General features: G+C 40.6%; 1 protein-coding gene across 3 annotated transcripts in view; it reads right to left on the bottom strand.

Annotated features, from left to right (window-relative positions):
- CTSC (cathepsin C) overlaps positions 1-13,622 on the bottom strand; it is a 36,998-nt gene extending 23,376 nt beyond the window's left edge. Inside the window, exons 1-4 of one of the 3 annotated variants that reach the window (XM_021691817.1) lie at positions 13,333-13,622; positions 11,162-11,307; positions 5,950-6,034; positions 1,968-4,306 (exon numbers count right to left, since the gene is read on the bottom strand). In XM_021691817.1, coding sequence (XP_021547492.1) covers positions 4,296-4,306; positions 5,950-6,034; positions 11,162-11,307; positions 13,333-13,504 — 414 coding nt within the window. In that variant the 5' untranslated portion in view covers positions 13,505-13,622 and the 3' untranslated portion in view covers positions 1,968-4,295. Of the gene's footprint in view, positions 1-1,967; positions 4,307-5,949; positions 6,035-11,161; positions 11,308-13,332 lie in introns of those variants that run through there. The other 2 variants (XM_021691813.1, XM_021691814.2) reach the window with 2 other exon arrangements.
- Between the last annotated feature and the right edge of the window lie 6,637 nt (positions 13,623-20,259).

The raw sequence follows: 20,259 nt of genomic DNA on the forward strand, positions 1-20,259 counted from the left end.
TAACCAAAGCAACAGTGACACTGCCACTCAGTTTCAAGGTCTGACGTTCACCTGCCATGTAGCATGCTTACCAATGCGATGGTTAGGACATGGCATCTTCCCTTTTACACGTGCCTACCTAAACTGATTTATGTACTTACCTGCTTTAATTAAGCTAATTCTCACAATATGAACAAATGGCTTAAAATACTTGCAGAGAAACCAGAATTTGCAAATAAATTTAAGCAGACATAAGCAAAGGGCAAAGCTTACATTTGCCCTATTCCTAGTAGGAGTTGTCAGCCTCATAAAAATCTAAGTTTTTGAAATCAGATGTTTTGAAATGTTTCCATCACTGCAGTATTCAGCTTTTCATCTTATTTATCAATAAAGCAAATGTTTCAGTTAAAATTTGTCCAGCTACACTTGTGGTGAGCATAGCATAATGCATAGAGTTGTTGAATCACTATATTGTACACCTGACACTAACCTAACATTGTGTTGATTATACTTCAATTTAAAAAACTGCCCATTAAATTGTCATCAACCCTAATACTAAACAGCAATTTTTCGAAACGTTACTAAACTTTGACACTTTCATACTTTTAACAAAATGGATCAAAACTACCGAAATCTCTTAAAGATTTTCAGTAGAAAACTGTGCTTCCAAATGTTGAAAATTTTCAGTATGAAAATCATGGGTAACAGATTCTTATCATGATAATGAAGCATTCTTTTGTATTATTTTCAAAGGATATCATCATGAAATATATTTTGGCAGGATCCAAGTGAATCAAATATTTAATCATTTAATATTATGCCATGTGTTTGACAGCAAACATCAGTATAGTACTGCATGTATATAATTTCTTAAATGTACCTCTACACACTGTGGAATACATAATAAAAAAATTTGGAGAACCAGATCTTATCCATCAAGACCATTCACCATTTCCGAAAAGAATATCTGGCGTGAAGTTGAATGATTTAATGGTAAACCATATACATAAAGATATTACATTCCAGCAATACTGATTAATAAAAAATGTTTACTGGAGTTTTGCCCTTTGTTTCTTGTATATATCTATGTAAATGTAGATTAACTGCTTTCATTTGCTGTCAGGTCTAGAGTGTGAGTAAAGCAAAACAAAACAAGGCACATTTTACTAAATTGATACTTTGCCAAACTTACCCAAGAGTACCACAGTTTTCCTCATAAACAGACTTCCCTCTGTCAGTTTCAAGGATTAGCTCTGGTTTTCTAACTAGATTTAACCATTTGTTTAAAAAGTTGAATTTCAAAGAATTTTGAAACTGCAAAGAAATCATTATAGTGGTTGCAACCAAACACCCTTAAGCATTTTACTGAAGGAACTGGCAGCTGGATTTGCATGTGGAAATGGAGTCATAAATTCGTTTCCAGTGCTTAAAAGACATTCAGTTTAAAAGAAAATATACATCCCAGAACTAGTTAAAACAGCAGTTTATCACTCAACAAAGTAGTCAAAATCCCTTGGCTCATTCCTCACTTCCCCTCTCATAAACAAACTGAGACTGGGAGAAATCTGAGAGTTCACCTAATCTAACCTTTGGCTCGTGCCTCTCACTGTTCTAAAGACAGGGGAAGGCAGGACATAATCTACAGCACTCCAGACTCATTCCCATTGTTGCTTCTCCAGGCTTTGGGGAACCACTGCAGTCATAAAGCTCACTATTTACCCTGACAGCTAACTCAGTTTTGAGCAATTCTGAAAGTTACAACTTTGAGCCCTATCTTGGCCTCAACAGTCTCACACAAAAATTAAAATGTAAACAAACCGAATAAAATCTGTAAGTCTCAATTGTTTTCTACCACGTCATTCAACAAATACGGCCTGAGGGTCCACCACAGGCTTTAAGTACATAAAGGTAACAATACTCCCAGAAACACATCAATGAAACAAGACAACACAAACGAGTATTATTCGATTTTCTTTCTTCTACAGACATTTATTAAAGGTCTATTTATCATGTATCACACTATATACAGGGAACAAAATGGTTAATAATACAGAGTACATTCCTGCCCTCTGAATTTAAAGACTAGAGAAGACAAACAATTATGACAGAGAATGCTAAGTAGTATTATATTATGGCGCCTAACACAAATATCTATAATTCTGTACCCACCAAGTCTTCTCCATAATCAAAACATTTACGTGCAAAGTTGCTCAGAGAAATAGAAAAAAGAGACTTTAGTAGAGGTGATTTTAAATTCAATATGAAATACATTCTTATACACATTAGCTGCTTTGTCAGTATTCGCATCCTGGAAATTAGGTTGAAAATACACCACTCTTTTAGAACTCTGGAGATGGGTAACCTTATTTTTTAGAACACAGAACCAAAAATATAAACATAGCATCGTTCCTGATTTGTGCTTCTAGAATCCTATAGAATTAATTCTTTCCAAGCTGATAATACTTGTGAAAAGCCTTTGAAGAGACAAGAGAAGTGTGGTCAATTTTCCAAACACTTATCAAGTCCTGGGTAATTGGGTTCTGAAGACACACAGGGAGATTGACAGATTTTCAATCTGGAAGAAGGTGAAAACGTGCTATCAAAATCACTCCATGTCTACAGCAGTTAGAACAGTACTACCTGAGCAGAGGTGACTGCAAAGCACAACGTGAATCAAATAACGGCATCTCTCCCACAAATGGAGAGCCCTGGGGAGGGTCTCACAGAGGCCGCATCAAGGTCCTGAGTGACGAATGATCAGGTCCAGAGGTAGGATGGAAGAAAGTACCCAGGTAGAAGCAGTCACGTGTACAGTTACTTCACCTTTCTAAGACATGACCTGCCCAGAATAGCAGACCAGTGCCTCTCAGAGGTCATAAAAAGTTATCTAAACCAATAAAATAATGATAAAAATCCGGTATCTAGAGATTCCTCCATTGAAGCAAAGATATAGGAGAAAAGCCCTCCCAGAAAATAGGGACTAGGTGTAGCCCCACATTTTCAGTTTACTGAACTGAGCAGGAAACAGTCCATTGTTTAGTAGGAAAGAGCTGAAAGATAGCAATCAGTGTGAACAATAGTGTAACTGCAAGAAGTCAACTTGGCAAGGGTACTTAATTTGTAATTAATTTGAAGCTTACAAAGCTCTCCTTCCAAGTTGGAGGACTAGAAAGGAAAGAAGGTAAGTTTTCCTTTTGAAAAGGACCCTGGTTTAGGAAAGAAAAGGAATAGCCTAATTTGGTAAGGAAATGTAAGCTTTAAGCCAGTTCTCCTAAAATTTCAAAAGGAGTCAACTCAATGCAATTAATTCTATTAAACTAGCCTTCAAGATGCTTACAAACTGGGATTCACCAGAAAATCTATTGAAATGCTACTCCAAGTACCATTACTTCTTTGTGAAATGGCTTTTCTTTTACTCTTTAGCCCCAAGGAGGTCCTTAGGCTTGAGAGACTAGCCCTTGTCATTTTACAATTAGATGCCATGTGAGTTTAAGCACTGTAAGAGACTCATTTTCCCCATCTAGAAAATGAAGCTAGTAATATCTACTTCAAAAGATTCTTGTAAGGTAAAGCACATCAAGTTCTTAGTACAAAGCTGGCATCTAATCAAAAAATAGGCAAAAAAAAAAAGTATTAATCACCCCATCTTTCTGGCCAGGGTAATGCAGGCCTATGATCTGCAAAGATAGCTTTCAGCAGTTTGACTTATCTCAGCAAACCTGTACCCCCAACGAAGTCCTCCACAGAACCATCTTTCCACCAATAACATATCTGCATCTCGAGTTATCCTGAAGCATTTTCTCCTTACAGTAGGTGCTGGGGTTCCTCAAGGTAATTAGAGAAAGAAGGCACACACGAAGATAATTTAACTGGGAATAAAATTTGCACTATGAACAAAATTAAACACAAAATTCAAATCCTAATCAGTTTGGAAAAAATCATTTCAATAGAGTAATATTCGAAGGGAAAAACTTGAGTTGCGTATCTTTCCTTTCATTCAAAGGCTGAATGGTGAAGCCACCTAAGACTTCCAGACTTTTCTTTCCTTTTTCCTGTGTAGTCTCTGGTTGTTCACATTTCAAAATGGCGGTTGCTGCTTTCCAAGGAAATGTTCCGGAGGGCAGCTGCCTTGGAGGTAGGTCACCAGGACTGCTCAGCATTTTACAGGCACAAAAAGACTCCAGAAGGGAATGTAGCTGCCAGAGGCCTCTGCTACCTGTTAGAGGGAGGCAGGTCCATGGCTGAATGCTGCTCTGCCTTTTAGCCCCAAAGACTGTGCTTGGCTGTTGTTTTGAAAGAGCCCCTCAACAGATGCTCTATGTAACAACTAAAAGACAATAAAAACTAGAGTTACAAGCCAACAAGGATCATACTGTCTCTTACGATTGTTTAATCATATTAATTTAAATAAAAATACATAAATAAAGACAGTACTAGTATTTGAAATGCTGGTAAATTTTTAATGCTATTTAAGACATTCACAATAATGCTATTTTGCCATTCTCAAAAGCTGAATGCTTAAGCAACATGTGTCATGCACACAGCCAACATGCTCAAGAAGCGCATGCAGATGCATTTGAAATTAACTACCACTGTATAAATCTAATATAATTTTGAAATGTACTTAGAAGAAACAGGCTAATCTAGCAACCCAGATACATTAACACGTATACCTTTCAAATTCTACAGGGAGGCTTAATGCTGCTTTGATCCATATTTCCAGGTACAAGGCTATTTATCTCATTTACAGAGCAAATACTGGGGGTGTGGGGGTGGTGGTAATCTTCTAATAGAGGTATCCCCCTAATTAGAAGGAAGAATGAGAGTTTTAAGACAGAATTTTGTAAACTGCACAAAAAATGAGAAGACCTCATTTTTTGGGGAAAGTTTCCTATTTTATCTTCCTAAGCAACCGCTCTCTAATACATTAAAGAGTCTGAGAAGTTCTGAAATAAAGGAAATGATTCAACACAATCTATACTTATTCAACTACTAGGAATTCAGGAAAAAAAAAAAAAAAGCTTATTAATTTCAGCTCCAATTTCCACTTTGATCCATTCATAGTGGCTGCCTGAAACCACCTCCAAAGTTTCACAAGATGAAATGAACAGAACCAATGAGCAATTCCTACTCAGCAGATGTGTGGGCCACTGTTGGGCCATGAACAGTATGGAAAACGCTGATACAGGATAAAGCCATGGAGCTTTCACACTTGCTCCCGGTTCCCTTTTTTATATCCCCCTTCTGTACTTAGGAGTTCGTAAAGGAGGTAAGGAAAGGGGAAATAATATTGTGTTAAAATGCAAGGAATGGTTAAGTCCCTATCAACTTTACTCTCTAACCACCCTTTGCCCAAAAAACGTTAAGATCTCTAAATTTATGGATCCAATGAGAGTAATGATTTAAACATCTTTTCTAAATGTGAGGAGAATGTAAAGAGTGAAAAAGTTCCTCTTTCCTTCATCAGTGGTCTATGTTCTGAGCATCAGCCAGTTTGAAAAAAAACGGGGGAATCTCCCAGGGAAGAGTGGCAGGTATGCAAATTTCTCTGGAAGAGCCACCCTCTCCACCAGCAGACAGACCTAAAATGTCAGAGCCTCACGTGGTTCCTTCTTGAGTCCTTTTAGGGAAAAAAAAAAAAAAAAAGCAACCCCAGGAGGCACAGCTACTTCAAGGAAGTGAAACAACCTTCGGCTGACCTTTTCTTAACTAAGTCTTGATCTTTTAGGATTCAGGTCTGCTTAGGTTAGAAGCATCAGACTTGGGAGAACCAATTTGATGTGTGCAAAGAGAATAAAGTGAAAGATCACTCGCGTAAAATAGTGCCAGCAGGTAAGAAATAGCAAATAAGCAGGCTCAAGAAGAAATGTGTGTAAAAACCCTAATCTTTCCAGTCTCCATCTCTCTCTCCCAGATGAATCAACAAACATTGCTGGCTTTTAAGAAGTTAAAAATTTCAGTGGAGCTCACCCAGTTTGTTCCTCAGATGTCTCAAATCATGTACCCTCACAGTTCCCAGCTGCATGAACAACTGACTGATAAAATCAGTGACATCCTATGAAGAGTTCACAATGGGAAACTAAGTCATCATATTAAGATTAAGCATCACCATGAAAGAAAACAAAATTAGGCATGGACTGTTAAATTGAAACACTATTAAGAGTAAAAACCCCAAGTTGTTAAAATTTAAAAAACGACAAAATCTGGATCTCAGTATACTGAATCTATATTAAAACAAGCAAATTACCCGAAAAACAAGTATTCTGAAAGGTGAACCCAGAAAGCAGAGTGAAAAAAATGTGACAAGATTCCCAAATCTTTAACTGTAGAAACATGATTGACATTTCTGGCTGTTGGCGACAAGCTGGAAATTTATAAGTCACTAGCACACAAGATGGGCTCTAAATCCTCTGGTATGTTTTTCCCAAATTACGGCTCATTTTCAGTACCAACCTGCTTTAGCAACACCCATGGAAATATTTTTTGCTTAGAGTTCTACTAAGACTGGTGGGCCCCAAACAAAAATCAACAAAATTTGCTTGATGGTCATAAGATAAAATTTTCAGCCATGAATCTAGTTTCTGTTCTACACATCTTCAGCCCTTGAGTGGCTTAATCTTCAAAATGAAATCAGTTCACTTTCTCGGAGAAAGTGAAATGAGAAGCAGGAAAAGGCTAAAAGTCTATTCAACTTGAGGGTGTTCTTTGGGACTTAAGTCTCTTTCAGATGACTTTCTTCCTCTGTGCAATTAGATTAGATGGTGTGCAGAGGAGCTTTATACATACTCATCATAAAAAATGAACAAAATACATAAAAGCATAAAACAAATCATTTATCCACCCAACACCAAGTCAGCCATAATTAAACATCCCGTTTCATTACATTTGGTTTTCATTTAAGAGGCTGGCTGCTTTTAATCTGCAGGTACTCTCAAGCGGTGGAGATCTGTTGGGTTTGCCGATTATAACCAAATGGTAAAGCTATTAAATTTGATGACTCTTAGAAACCAGCCTGCAGATAGTACTGTCATTTATTTTGGCCAGTACATAGTTTTAAAAGAAAATTGAATACGAATGCTTCTAAGAAAGTTTCCATTTTGTCATAGGTCTAATTACTCTTTACTGTTTTTTTTTTTTTTTAAAGATTTTATTTATTTATTTGAGACAGAGAGAATGAGAGAGAGAGAGAGCACATGAGAGGGGGGAGGGTCAGAGGCAGAAGCAGGTTCCCTGCCGAGCAGGGAGCCCGATGCGGGACTCGATCCAGGGACTCCAGGATCATGACCTGAGCCGAAGGCAGTCGCTTAACCAACTGAGCCACCCAGGCGCCCTACTCTTTACTGTTTTATATGAGGGTCATTTCAAATGCTTACGTATCTGCCTGGGTGGGCCCTTAAATGCATTTGAGTTTGTAACCCCCTCAAAGCGTTCAGATAATTGAATGTATGTGGAAGTTGAGTAGAAAAACTTACCTTCTAAGAATATATACCTAGTGCTTCCTGCCAAACTCAAACTATCCAAAAACTTTCAGTGTCAAGATTTATCTCCTTCCAAGCTTTTATCTAGCTTGAAGTCATATGCAAAAAAAGATGATCCCCATTCAGTCCCAATGTCTCAAGCAGATAAAACTAAGGGGGAAAAAAAAAGAACTTACAAACCTTAAATCATGAAAATTGCCCTCAGGTGAGGCCTGAGAACTTAATAAAGCAAATTCCTAGCAATAGTAGTGGTATCACAATTGCTCCAAAGTTGGCATGCAGGGAGAATGCTGTGGAAGCTGTCTGCTCTGTTGAGCTGTAGGACAGTCTGGGGAAAAGGTGGACCAGCAGCCTAACAGAATACTCTGCAAAGATCACCTGCTGGGCAAACTCTAGCAGCAACAACAGACAATTGAAAGCAAATGTGCAATCTAATGAAAGCAAATCTGAAGAGGGCAAAAGGAAACAAGTGGTAGGGTTTGGTATGAGTCAATGGAGAGATATGGATATCCACTTGATTTGTAGACTAACAGTACACAAAATAAAGATGATAGATGTATATGGCAAAAATGTCAGATGTTTCTTTAACAGTGGTAGGCTGATGTTGTAGTTTACATGAGACATTTTAAATAACAAATACTGCTTACGCCTTGGTAATTCTTCACTTATAAAAATAATTTTGATTTTCAAAGCTATTTTCTAAGTCTGTAGAAAAAGCCACATGTGATTTGCTCATTTCAACAGGTCTGCATTTTTCTTGAGTTAGAACCCAACTTGGTTTCCCCAGCACCACTGCAGGAAATGCCCTGATGCTTCTGGTTAAAGCCAGCAAGCTGTTTGTGTTAGCCAGGGTCATCCAACATGCTTACCTTTCCTAGTATCTAAAGTCAATTCCAGGGGCACCTGAGTGGCTCAGTCAGTTAAGCGCCTGCCTTCGGTCATGATCCCTTCAGTCATGATCCCAGGGTCCTGGATCAAGTCCGACATCAGGCTCCTTGCTCAGCGGGAGCCTGCTTCTCCCTCTTCCTCTGCCCCTCTCTCTCCACGCGTGTGTGCTCTTTCTCTCACAAAATAAAATATTTTTTAAAAAATAAAGTCCATTCCACTCTATCATTTTTCTTAGATTTTTTAAAATTCAGTTCCCCATTACCCTGTCAGCTGGATTTGCTAAAAGAACATAGATTTTTATCACTCTGCAAAACATGCTGACCTAGAACTACTTGATTAGGTTAAGAGAAATTTTAAAGCCAAGTATCTTATATATATTTTACTCTGTTTATTGAAATTATGATCCCATCACAAGGCCTAACTATCATCCAGTCAGAGTGATTGATTTCTCAGCACAAAAACAGCCCTGACAATGGTTCTGGTTAAATAGGCACTTGAAGAAATATACTGAAATCAGTTAACAGAAGAACACTCTTCCTATTTTTATTCCTAATCAGAAAATGCCATCCAGGAGCCTGTGATTAGGTAGGATTCTAGCCTACAACAGTGTATAATAGCGATTCTCCCGTGTGGCTGAGTATACTGATAACCTTATTTGACTTTATAAAGTGGCTCTCTACTGACCTATGACTTACGTTCTGAGGCTACGGAAAAATAACCAAATCTGCTTACACTGTGATTTAATGAGAAATACAAAGAGGTATTCGGATTCCTCCTCCAGCCACCAGCTGTTGCCTCTGTCTCTACCAGCTTTGGACTCTTCTTTAAGCTGAGAGCGGACAAACTGATGGAAAGGTATTAATATAAGGAAACCGCCCAGATCTATTTCTGGTTATGGCTCAGGGAATTAAACGGTGACTTTATTAGTTTGCCCAACAGTTTGTCCCATTCTATAGAAGGGAAGAATGAAAAATTTTCTAAGCCATATGGGTAAAACTATTTTATTTACTCATCTATACTTACATACAACTCCCATCTAACACTTACATAATTTTTTATTCAACCTATTTCTCAACAGAATTCTACTTCAATGATTCATTTTCATTTTTTTAAACAAATTCTCGACCAAGTGCCTAGTATGTGTCAAACAAAAAAGGACAAGGGGGAAGGAGGGTAGAGTCTATAGTGAACAACTGTCTTGAATATCTCCTTGTCCATCAATTACATAGGCAAGTTGTTCTCAACCTGAAGGCAAAGAACTTTCGAAGGGTTATAGCAGAGTACCTACAAGGTCTACAGAGCCCTGGGCTCATCAATATGAAGACCAAGAATTATATTCGGAATGAATTATACTTACCATCAATGTATTACAACTTTAAAAATTCATATAGATACTGTCTTTTTTTTAAAATACATTTTATCTAGGAGTGATATTAAAACATTTCTTTTTTTTTTTTTTTTTAAGATTTTATTTATTTATTCATGAGAGACAGAGAGAGAGAAAGAGAGAGGCAGAGGGAGAAGCAGGCTCCCAAGAAGCAGGAAGCCCGATGCGGGACTCGATCCCAGGACCCTGAGATCATGACCTGGGCCAAAGGCAGACGCTTAACCATCTGAGCCACTCAGGTGCCCGATATTAAAACATTTCTTAAATGGTCAAGCATGAGCTCCAACTACTAAAATGAGCAGCCTGCCCTCAACAGCCAGAATGGATCGATCAGCTCCCACCAGCTGATTATCAGAGCAGCCAATCCAGGCAAGAGAGGAGAATTTTTCCTCTTGTTCTCTCTTTCCCTTTTTCATGTTAAAAAGGGATTCTCATGGGGGAGGGAAAAAAAAAAAAGGAGTTACTATTCTAAGAAAAATAGTTGGCTTAGATGTAACACCATATTGTAGTTATTAAATTACAAGAGAAATCACAATAAATTTAGAGGTTATGCTTTTGTTGGTGCTTTGTTTTTCATCATTTTTAAGAGATTCATCCCCACTTTCCCATGCATCCTACAATTGGCTAACTCTTAGCAGATGTTCCAAAGGTTGTAAAGCCTACTTCATGAAAAAGTCTGTGTTTGTTTGTACTCTATTAAAGCAAGAAACAGCTAGTCTCAGGTTTGTGTCCTCAATTTACTTAAACCAGTTAACACTCTGCTAGCAGGAGAAGTTCCAACTTCAGATGGATATCTGGGATGGACTGCAATGTGTGCTAAACTATTTTATCCTAGAATGTATCTGCAATTGGAAGCAATGCATTAGAATAGAAGAATGGACAAGACTTCTTCCCCAGTGAAAGAAGAAAACAAGCTGGACTGGCAGGGCTACCTTTTACTTTAGCCCAAGGAGTAACTCAAGTTCTCCATCTCTTTGTCTCAGCTTAGTAAAAGGAGTTCTTCACATTAACATATCGAGCACATTCTAACAGACAATCCCCGACTTTACAACGGTCCAACTTACCATCTTGGACTTTACGAGGGTGTGAAAGCTATACACATTCAGTAGAAACCAGACTCTGAATATTGATCTTTTCCTGGGCTAGCACTATGCAGTAAGACACTCTCTTGTGATGCGGGGCAGCAGCAGGGAATCAGTCAGCCCCGTGATCCCAAGCCCCAGGGCAGGGCTCGAACTCAGGACCCTGCGATCAAGACCGCAGCTGAGATCAAGAGTTGGACACTTAACTGACTGAGGCACCCAGGTGCCCAGTGCTGTCACTTCTGGTTATCTTCTTAATCTAAAAATCAAAATTCTGAGGGTCTGATTAGAAGAAGCTTCAGATATCAAATCCCTGAAAATACAAATGCATTTCCAACAAAACTAACCTTAAAAAAGGCAAACCACTTGTAGTCGTTCAACACAATCTCAAAGCCTTGATTGTAAATGATGGTGAAATGGCCGGTATTGCCAAGATCATCACGTGCTGTGTCCAGCTTCTCAAGATGCACCACTACTTTTTTTTCTGGTGGTCCTAAAAAAAACACACAACAAAGGAAAATTATTTGGACTTCAACTGGGAGGGGAAATCTCCTCTACAATTTCCATTATTTTTAAGCGGCTTTCCTTTCATGCTACCGATTTGGACAAGTCTGGCCCATGAAGATATCAGTCCCCATCCTGTTGCTTCCCTCTGCACACTCCCACAGAGTCTCAGGCAAGCCTGTGATGTAAAGGCTCAACAGGTAGAGATATGTCAAGTAGCCCAGCAGGCAGAGACCCCGAAAAGTACAGCCCTTACCTTCCCAGAACATCCAAACACTGAAGAAATTTGTCCACTAAGGAAAAGGAGGAATAAGGGATGTTTAAAATGATACACAAATGGGTAGAATACAAGACGTTAATCAAAAAAAAAAAAAGGGAAATATAAAATATAAAAGGATCTGCTATCAGATTATAAGGAAAAAGGAAATTATCTCTTCAGAGAAGAAAAGGGGTATCTTTTTCCTCAATGGCTCTACAGTTCAGAACCTCAGAATCTGAATCATTCCACAGTATTCAGCAAACTCAAGATTTCTATCATATAAAGCTAGCTCGTGCTGATAGGAACTAAGCTTTCAACTTCCAGAAGATGGGGTGCAGATCTGTGGGTGTCTTTACTAGATTAAAGTCAAAGATATGACTTATAGGCAGAGGCTGCCTGAAAGGGTTCTGCTGTGTCCATCTGGAGGTTTCACACTTTGAGTTTTTTTCAGATTAATGCTCTGAAATAGGAGATTGCATGTGACAAACAGCGCCAATCCTGATCTCCCTCTCCTTCGGACCTCCACATTACACTTTTAAAACAGAAGGTGTTTATAATGCCCAGGATTAGGAAATGCCACACAGTCATCTGGAGTTAGACAGTTGAATAGGTCTGTTTTAGTAACAAATGACCTGGCAATCTTCCTCCTGCTGACAAGTAAATTGCAGCAGAGAGATTCACTCACTCTGCACATGCCACAGTGTGGTAAGGGTTTGGGCAGAACAAGAGTGCCTCTTTTGACTGGGATTGCTTTTTTTCTTCTCCTTTCACTAAATTCTTTGTCCTCAGTGTAGCTATGTTATCTGAGGGCATATGGGATATCCCAGCGGTGTTCTAACACTAAATATTCATTGACAGCCTTCCATGAGCTAGACATTGTGCTTGTCTCTGGGCATTCCTAAATATAATTACCGGCTAAAGAGTTATTTACGAAACAAAACAAAACAGAAGAAACGGGGGGGGGGGGGCAACTTTTATATATCTCCCGGCAACACATGAAACACTGTGGAGCCATACCAAAAGTTTTCTTGGACTAGTAGCATCAACACACATGTAAATCAAAAACGCTGGGCATGGCGCCTGGGTGGCTCAGTCGGTTGGGCGTCTGCCTTCGGCTCAGGTCATGATCCCAGGGTCCTGGGGTCGAGTCCCGCGTCGGGCTCCCTGCTCGGCGGGAAGCCTGCTTCTCCCTCTCCCTCTCCCACTCCCCCTGCTTGTGTTCCCTCTCTCGCTGTGTCTCTCTCTGTCAAATAAATAAAATCTTTAAAAAAAAAAAAACAAAACGCTGGGCATAAGGGCTCTTTCCCACAAGCTAACAAAAGGAAGAAAAAAAAAAACTTTTCTTGCTATACTCTCCAGTGTTTGAGCTCATTTTCCATGGGCAAAATTTAAAAAAAAAATGAAGATTGGACAGGGAGATCAGAAGACTGCACGGTTTCAATTCCTTTCCAAACTAAATTGACCAAAAAACAAAAACTAAGGGGGGTTAAAAAGTTCCTGAAGAAAGTGTTTAGGTCCGATAATAACCAAGGAAACGTGAAATTAGAAGCTCTCAGCTGCTGAACTTTGCCTTCTTGGACCTACAGCGGCAAAGGGCACCCCAAGGGGCTTTAGGTCTACCCAGCTTCCCACTGGCACCGGCCCCGGGTGGGGACGCTCCACGTGGGCGCTGCGGAAAGAAGAGCTCGGGGACGGAAAGTATGAGTCCCGGGCTAAAGCGGGTAGGGGGAGAGTCCCGGGGCGCCGGCGGCTTACCCATGACCGAGCAGTTGACGTTGCGTTGGGAACCAACAGCGCCCACCTGGAAGACCCATGTGCCCAGCAGGTCAGGGTAGGTGCAGTTGGCCGGTGTGTCGCAGTGCGCGGTGCCGACGCCGGACAAGAGCAGGAGGAAGGCGGCCAGCAGCAAGCGGGGCCAGGGACCCATGCTGGGGGGGCTCCGGAGGGGAAAAGGCGAGATCCGTAGCCAGACAGCAGAGGGCCGAAAGCTAGACGATTCGAGCACCGCGTTCCTTAAAATAGCCGGAGCTGCCGGAAACCCGCGGCCGGCGGGGGCGGGGCGGGGCGGGGGCGCCGCGGGCGGGGGGAGGGGCGCTAGGGAGCAGTCCCGCCCCGCAGGTGAGGCCTCCCGAGTACGTGCTGCTCCGTACATGGGGGCGGCTGGACCTTGAGCCCGGAGAGAAGCGGGGCACAGGTTCTATGACCATGGGACGTCTCAAAATAGGATTTAAGAGCCACAGTGACTTTGCTCCTTGAAAAGTAACGGGCGGGGGTTGGGGGGCGGGGGACGTGGAGAGAGAGGGAATGTGTGTGGGCGGGGAGGTGACCAAAGATAAGAAAGAGGCGGAGACAGAGTCTCCGGAGGGAGACTGAAGTAGGGAGGCGAGGGGTGGAGGGGGGAATAGACAGAAGGTGAGTCCCAGAGTGGGAGAGGTCTAACAAGTGAGGTTTTCTTTTACTTGCTTTTCTTCCGCACTTCGTCCTCACCAACTCAGTTTCCCGCACCCCCTCGGAAAAATTTTACTTGCTACCCCCAGTCACCCTAGCTGTTTGAGAACTGCTCTTCCTTCCGTTTTCGAAAACTTTTTTTTCCCACAACCCTTTTTTGCTTGGTTTTGTCTAGTTTCCTGTTAATGTTGTTTGCTATCCACAAGAGAATTCATTTGTAGTGCAAACTTGCAGTTTTTGTGTATTCGTTGTTTTTTTTCCTCTCCTGCAAACTTGATAGGATTTGGTTAACACATACACGCACACACATGCACAAAAGCTGTAAGAGATTATGTAGCTCAAGCCCTTCTCCTCTTACGGATGAAAAGCAGGAGGCTCAGAGAGAGGAAGTAACTTGCCCAGAGTGAGGAAGGAAGCTGGTGGGAGAAAGCTGGTCTTATGAGCAGGTTCCAGTGTGCCAGTCTGACTGCCAATAATTATTAGGTAGCACTGTTTTCAAGTGCCTCTTTGCTTAGTTTAAATATCACCCTTTTCTGTGAGAGCTCCTCTGACTTTCCTGGCTGTTCGAGGAAGTTGGGGCTCCTTTTGATCACAGAGCCCATTGTGTGTGTCAGGCCTTGTGTCAGCATCAAGGGCAAGTGATGAACAAAATAGACTTTTCTGTGTCCCTGCCCTGTAGGGCACGTGTATTTTGCCCTTATCACACTGGTTACAAGTAAATATGCATGTTATTCACATGATTCACCTTTGTCTCCCTAGATTCTGACTCACTCAGAAACTGTCTTGGGGTGTTAAAATAAATACATAAGTGAAGGGGTTCAGAGCAGGTCTCCTCAAAATGTGCCACTTACGCATGTGGACTATTTTGGGCTGAAGGCAATCAAGACTAGAGGGTCAAGAGAAATTGTTTTGCCCGGCAACTACCTAGAAGAATCTAAATGGGGATCTTTGTCAGAATGAGAGTTATTACCAGAGATAAGTTTTTTCTGACTGACCCATCTGTATGGCAGGGCAAACATCTAATTACCAAAGAGCTGCTCTTCTTACTACCCTGTGAATACTACCCCTCCCCTTTGAGGCACCAGGCCCCTATCCCTTCCTTAGCTCAAGTTGGTGTATATACCTCATTTTACCTTTCTGGCTTTGAACTGCTCACGTATGTGGGGTTCCCGTACAGATAAAGTCACATTTTATTTCCTCCTGTTAATCTGGTCCATGTCAGTTTAATTCTTAGCCCAGCCAGGAGAACTTTTGAAGGGTAGAAAAAAATTTTCTTCTCCCTGATACAACCTTACTTTGGTTTCTAAGCCTGAAAGCCAATTTCAATTTGGCAAGAGGAGTTACTCTTGAAAGCTCAGAAGTGGATATACTGTGTAAGGTAGGCACAAACTGCAAAGGCAGCGGTGGGGCCTTTTAGATTTTATAGCCCGATACTTAAGATTAAAAGTTGACATCATGTAATTAAGCTAACACACTTAGAGATAAACTAGCAGAGTAGCGCTGCCTTTCTAAGTCCCTGGGAAAGCAAGTTATTGTTAAAACATTAAAACTTTTATTAGGTTGTCAATATTGAAGAGTTGAACAGTTCCGTTGGAAATTTCTTTGATAGGTATAATCAAAGTAGCATACCTAATTGTGAAAAAAGTTTAAACAGTCTTTTTTCTTTTTTTAATTTTATTTATTTATTTGAGAGAGAGAGCACACAAGCAGGGGGAGGGGCAGAGGGAAAGGGAGAAGCAGACTCCCCACTGAGTATGGGGCTTGATTACAGGACCCGAGAATCATGACCTGAGCTGAAGGCAGGCACTTAACCACTGAGCCACCCAGGTGCCCTGAAATAGTCTTTTTTCAGTGAATGATAACTGAAAAGGAATCTTGGAGACCTTTTAGTCTAATGGGTTCATTTTAATATTGGAAAATGGAGATCCAGAGATCATAATAACTTGTTCAATGTCACATTGCCAGTTACTGAGATTCAAAAATAAGCCTCAGGTACCTTGAGTTTAAATTTAGTTTATTTCCAATTATCTGCTAATTCCCAAACTATTCCCCCTCAAAATAAAATATTGCCCTGTCTCAGTGATTCTCAAACTGATCAGGCCCTAAATTTTATTTTTATAACAAGTATTTTATAGAGATCTTTATTATTCTGAAATGAAATGTACACATAAGCCAGTTACACACTTAATAAAAAAAGAAAAATATACCAAATTTAATATGAAGAACAAATAAAAAAGATGTTTTAATTAAATTTCTAATGCAAAGACATATTTCATCATCTAAAATGCCCATGGATCAATATACTGGAAAACAGAATAAGACATTCAGATACTTTTTATACCTCTATGTAAAATTGTAGAATCAGGATAAAAGTGAAAGGTGCCTATTCTCTGAAAACAAATCATTTCAGTGAGTTAGAAACAAATATCAGGGCACCTGGGTGGCTCAGTCAGTTAAGCCTCAGACTCTTGATTTTGGCTCAGGTCATGATCTCAGGGTTGTGAGATCGAGCCCCACATCAGGCTCTGCACTGGGTGTGGAGCCTGCTTAAGATTCTTTCTCTCTCTCCCTCTGCACCCTACCTCAAATAAACAAACAAACAAAACCATAAATATCTCATCAGATGGTCATTCAACTATCATACCTTGGTGTTGATGCTGGATAACTCTTTGTCAAGTCCCAGCAGAACAAACTACAATCTTCTGTTGATTTACCTGGAAGTGTCATTCCTAAAAATTTGGCATGTATTGAAATGATATGAAACAAAGCTGATTTTTTTAAAGATTATTTATTTGAGAGAAAGAGAGAGAGAGAGAGCGAGCATGAGTGGGGAAGGGGCAGAGGGAGAAGGAGAAGCAGATTCCCTGCTGAGCAGGGAGCCTGTCATGGGCCTCAATCCCAGGGCCCTGGGATCACGACCTGAGCCAAAGGCAGATGCTTAACTGACTGAGCCACCCAGGTTCCCCTGTAACACAGTTGATTTTATATGTAAACTGGAATTTGGTGCTCAGATCATTATAACAAGTAAGTTTGTAGAGTGGCAACATGGCTTAGAGGTAGTTCCCAAAGTGTGGTCCCAGAACCAGTTGGACCAGCAGCAGCCACATCTTCTTGGAATTTGTAAAAAAAGCAAATCCTGACCCCTACCTCATAACCTACTGAATCAGAAAATGTCCGCGTAGGTCCCAGCAATGTGTGCTTTAACAGTCCCCTTTCCAGAGTTCCTGATACAGCTACTGTTTGAGAATCGCTGGTTTAAACATTGGCAAGGACTCAAGTCACACTGCTTGAGAGGGGAGCATGGCATCTGCCTCTCATCAGCTGCTTGATCTTGAAGAAGTTATTTTTACTTCTTTTTGTGCCTTGGTTTTCTCGTCTATAAAATGTGCATAATTGTGTTCCCTCTCTGCCTCATCTGGTTTTGAGAAGACAAAATGAATTAATACAGATCTCTATGGAGATCTGACTGCATTTATTATTGTGTTTATTTCTATTAGAAAACCATAGGCTCCAAATCTTGTTCTCTGTTGTAGTCCTAGCACCCTGAATAATTTCTGGCACACAATAAATTCTCAAATATTTGTTGAATGAATGAATAATATGATGGACATGAATGTATCTATATCTCACGGTGAAGAGCAAAGAGCATCATGATTTCCAAGTCCCTGCCTTGAGCATAAGTTTGAAAGCCACTGTTCTGGAATGCATATTAAAGCAATGAAAGATCTTAGAAATAGAGGGGAAAAAAAAGAACCTGACATATCATTGTAGCATGTTATTTGGTTGCGTGTACACCTCTGTCACTGGGAATCATAATAATCGTAGTAATTTTATTTATTTAGGACTGTACATTGTACCAAGATAATTCACATATATTAGGTCATTTAATTATCACACAATTGTATGAGGAGGATATTATCTATTTTATTGGAAATAAAACTGAGACTCAGGGAATTTATTAGGGACTAATACCCATAAAAGAGAAAGTGGAGAGGGAAGAGGAATAGGAGGGGGGAGCCTCGGATTTCACTTCTGTTAAAGGAGGAAGGAAGGAAGGAGGGTTGAGGAGAAGGAGTCTCAGGAATACAGTTCTGAGATCGTTTCAGCCGGCACGGCAGAGACGAGCTTGACTCGGGCAGAAATGGCCAGGCCCTCGTCCCAGGGCTGCCTTTGGTCATTGGCCCTGACTGGAAAGCTGAGGTGGTTCCTGAAGTCATTAGAGGTGGAGGTTGTCAGCCAGCTGCACTCCTATGCAGGGTCTCTCCTGAAGAGAAATGGGAGCGGTGCAGCACCCTGGCACCTACAGTGGGGACCTTCTGTCTGGAAGTAGGGCTTGATCCACAAGCATGAAAAGGACACTGGACCATTTGTTGAGGTCTTGTGATGTCCCGAGTGCTGTTTCTGTCCTTCTGATCTCCGAGGCAGATGGCAGAAAGCCCTCTTATGTCACCCCATGTTCCTATGTTCGTGATTCATTGTAATTATCTGACTGACTGCTTTTTCCACTGGATCCACGCTCCTTGATAGCAGGACTCTATTATTTTTGTTTTTGTTTTTGTTTTTTTTTTTTTTTAAAGATTTTGTTTATTTATTTGACAGAGAGAGAGACACAGTGAGAGAGGGAACACAAGCAGGGGGAGTGGGAGAGGGAGAAGCAGGCTTCCCGCGGAGCAGGGAGCCCGATGCGGGGCTCGATCCCAGGCCCCTGGGATCATGACCTGAGCCGAAGGCAGACGCTTAACGACTGAGCCACCCAGGCGCCCCTAAAAGGTAACACACTGGTTATGTGGCATTTTTTTTTAATTTTTTTTTTTTTTTAAAGATTTTATTTATTTATTTGACAGAGAGAGAGGCACAGTGAGAGCAGGATCACAAGCAGGGGGAGAGGGAGAGGGAGAAGCAGGCTTCCCGCGGAGCAGGGAGCCCGATGTGAGGCTCAATCCGAGGACCCCGGGATCATGACCTGAGCCGAAGGCAGACGTTCAACGACTGAGCCACCCAGGCGCCACCTCTATTATTTTTGTACCTCAAAGTTTGAGACAGAGCCTGGCCAATATTCACTCATTCATCCTCTCCATGAAATTTATGAAAGGGCGGATCCTATGCAGGAAGGAAGCAGAAGGAGTAAGTGATTAATTAGCTTTCTGTACATGAAAACAAGCTAATTAGAGCTTACCCTGGCTGAAATAAGAGGGTTGCTTAGGAATGCTGCCCAGGTTGGCTGATTGCACTATAGTGTTTCTCATACTTTTTGTTCTTAGGACCCCTTTGCATTCTTAAAGATTATGAAGACTCCAAAGAGCTTTTGTGTATATGGGTTATATCTGCAATATTTACCCTATTAGAAATTGGAAGTAAAAAGTATTGACTTATTGAATAATAACAATAAAGTAAAAGTAACACACTTCTAAAAAATGTAGCTATATTTTCAAAAACAAGAAAAAAATATAAGAGTAACATTGTTTTACCATTTTGCAAACTCGAATGCCTGGGCTAATGGAAAAGTGCTGTATTATCTGCTCCCACATTGCATATGTTGTGATTGATATGTTGTTTTGGTTGAAGAATATGAAGAACACCCAGCATTATACAGATATTGAAAAAAAGAACCTTATGAACTCTTGAAAAAGTTCCATGGGTTCCCATGGGTTCTCAGAGCACGTGCTGAGAACTTCTTCACTAGAATAATTGTACACCCTGAGATTCTCTCAAAAATGTATGTCCTTTGTCATGGGGTGAATAGAGATGAGCAGAAAGTGTGGTTTTCCGACCACAAACACAACTGCAAGAATGGAAAAACTGCTTAAGCCATGTTCCCTACTGATTGGGGGTCATAAGTGTCATTTTTATATATGAGGGATGGTAATATTCTAGGTTTACTCAGTTAAGATATGAAAATTGGAGGAGGACATCCTTGCATTTGATGGAATATGAGCTGAAGAAGTTAGAAAAAGAATTATTGTGCTTTCTATGGAGATTTCCCTTGTTAAGCTCTCTTTTAACTTCTACCGGGTTTTCAGAGCTTCACCTGTTTCTTAAAAATGACCAGCTTAAAATAATATGCCAAAGAGGCATATTTTGGGGAGGTATAATTTGTTCTCCTTCAGTTGCTACTGCTGATTTTTGTTCCTTATACTTAACCATACTTATGCTGTTATGTAATGAGATATAAAATTCAATAAATTTTATTTAAAATTATGCCAAGTACATTTTGCCATTGTGCTACAAAGTCCC

This window comes from Neomonachus schauinslandi, chromosome 11 (genome assembly GCF_002201575.2).
Source record: "Neomonachus schauinslandi chromosome 11, ASM220157v2, whole genome shotgun sequence".
In the NCBI taxonomy this organism is placed as follows: Eukaryota; Metazoa; Chordata; class Mammalia; order Carnivora; family Phocidae; genus Neomonachus; species Neomonachus schauinslandi.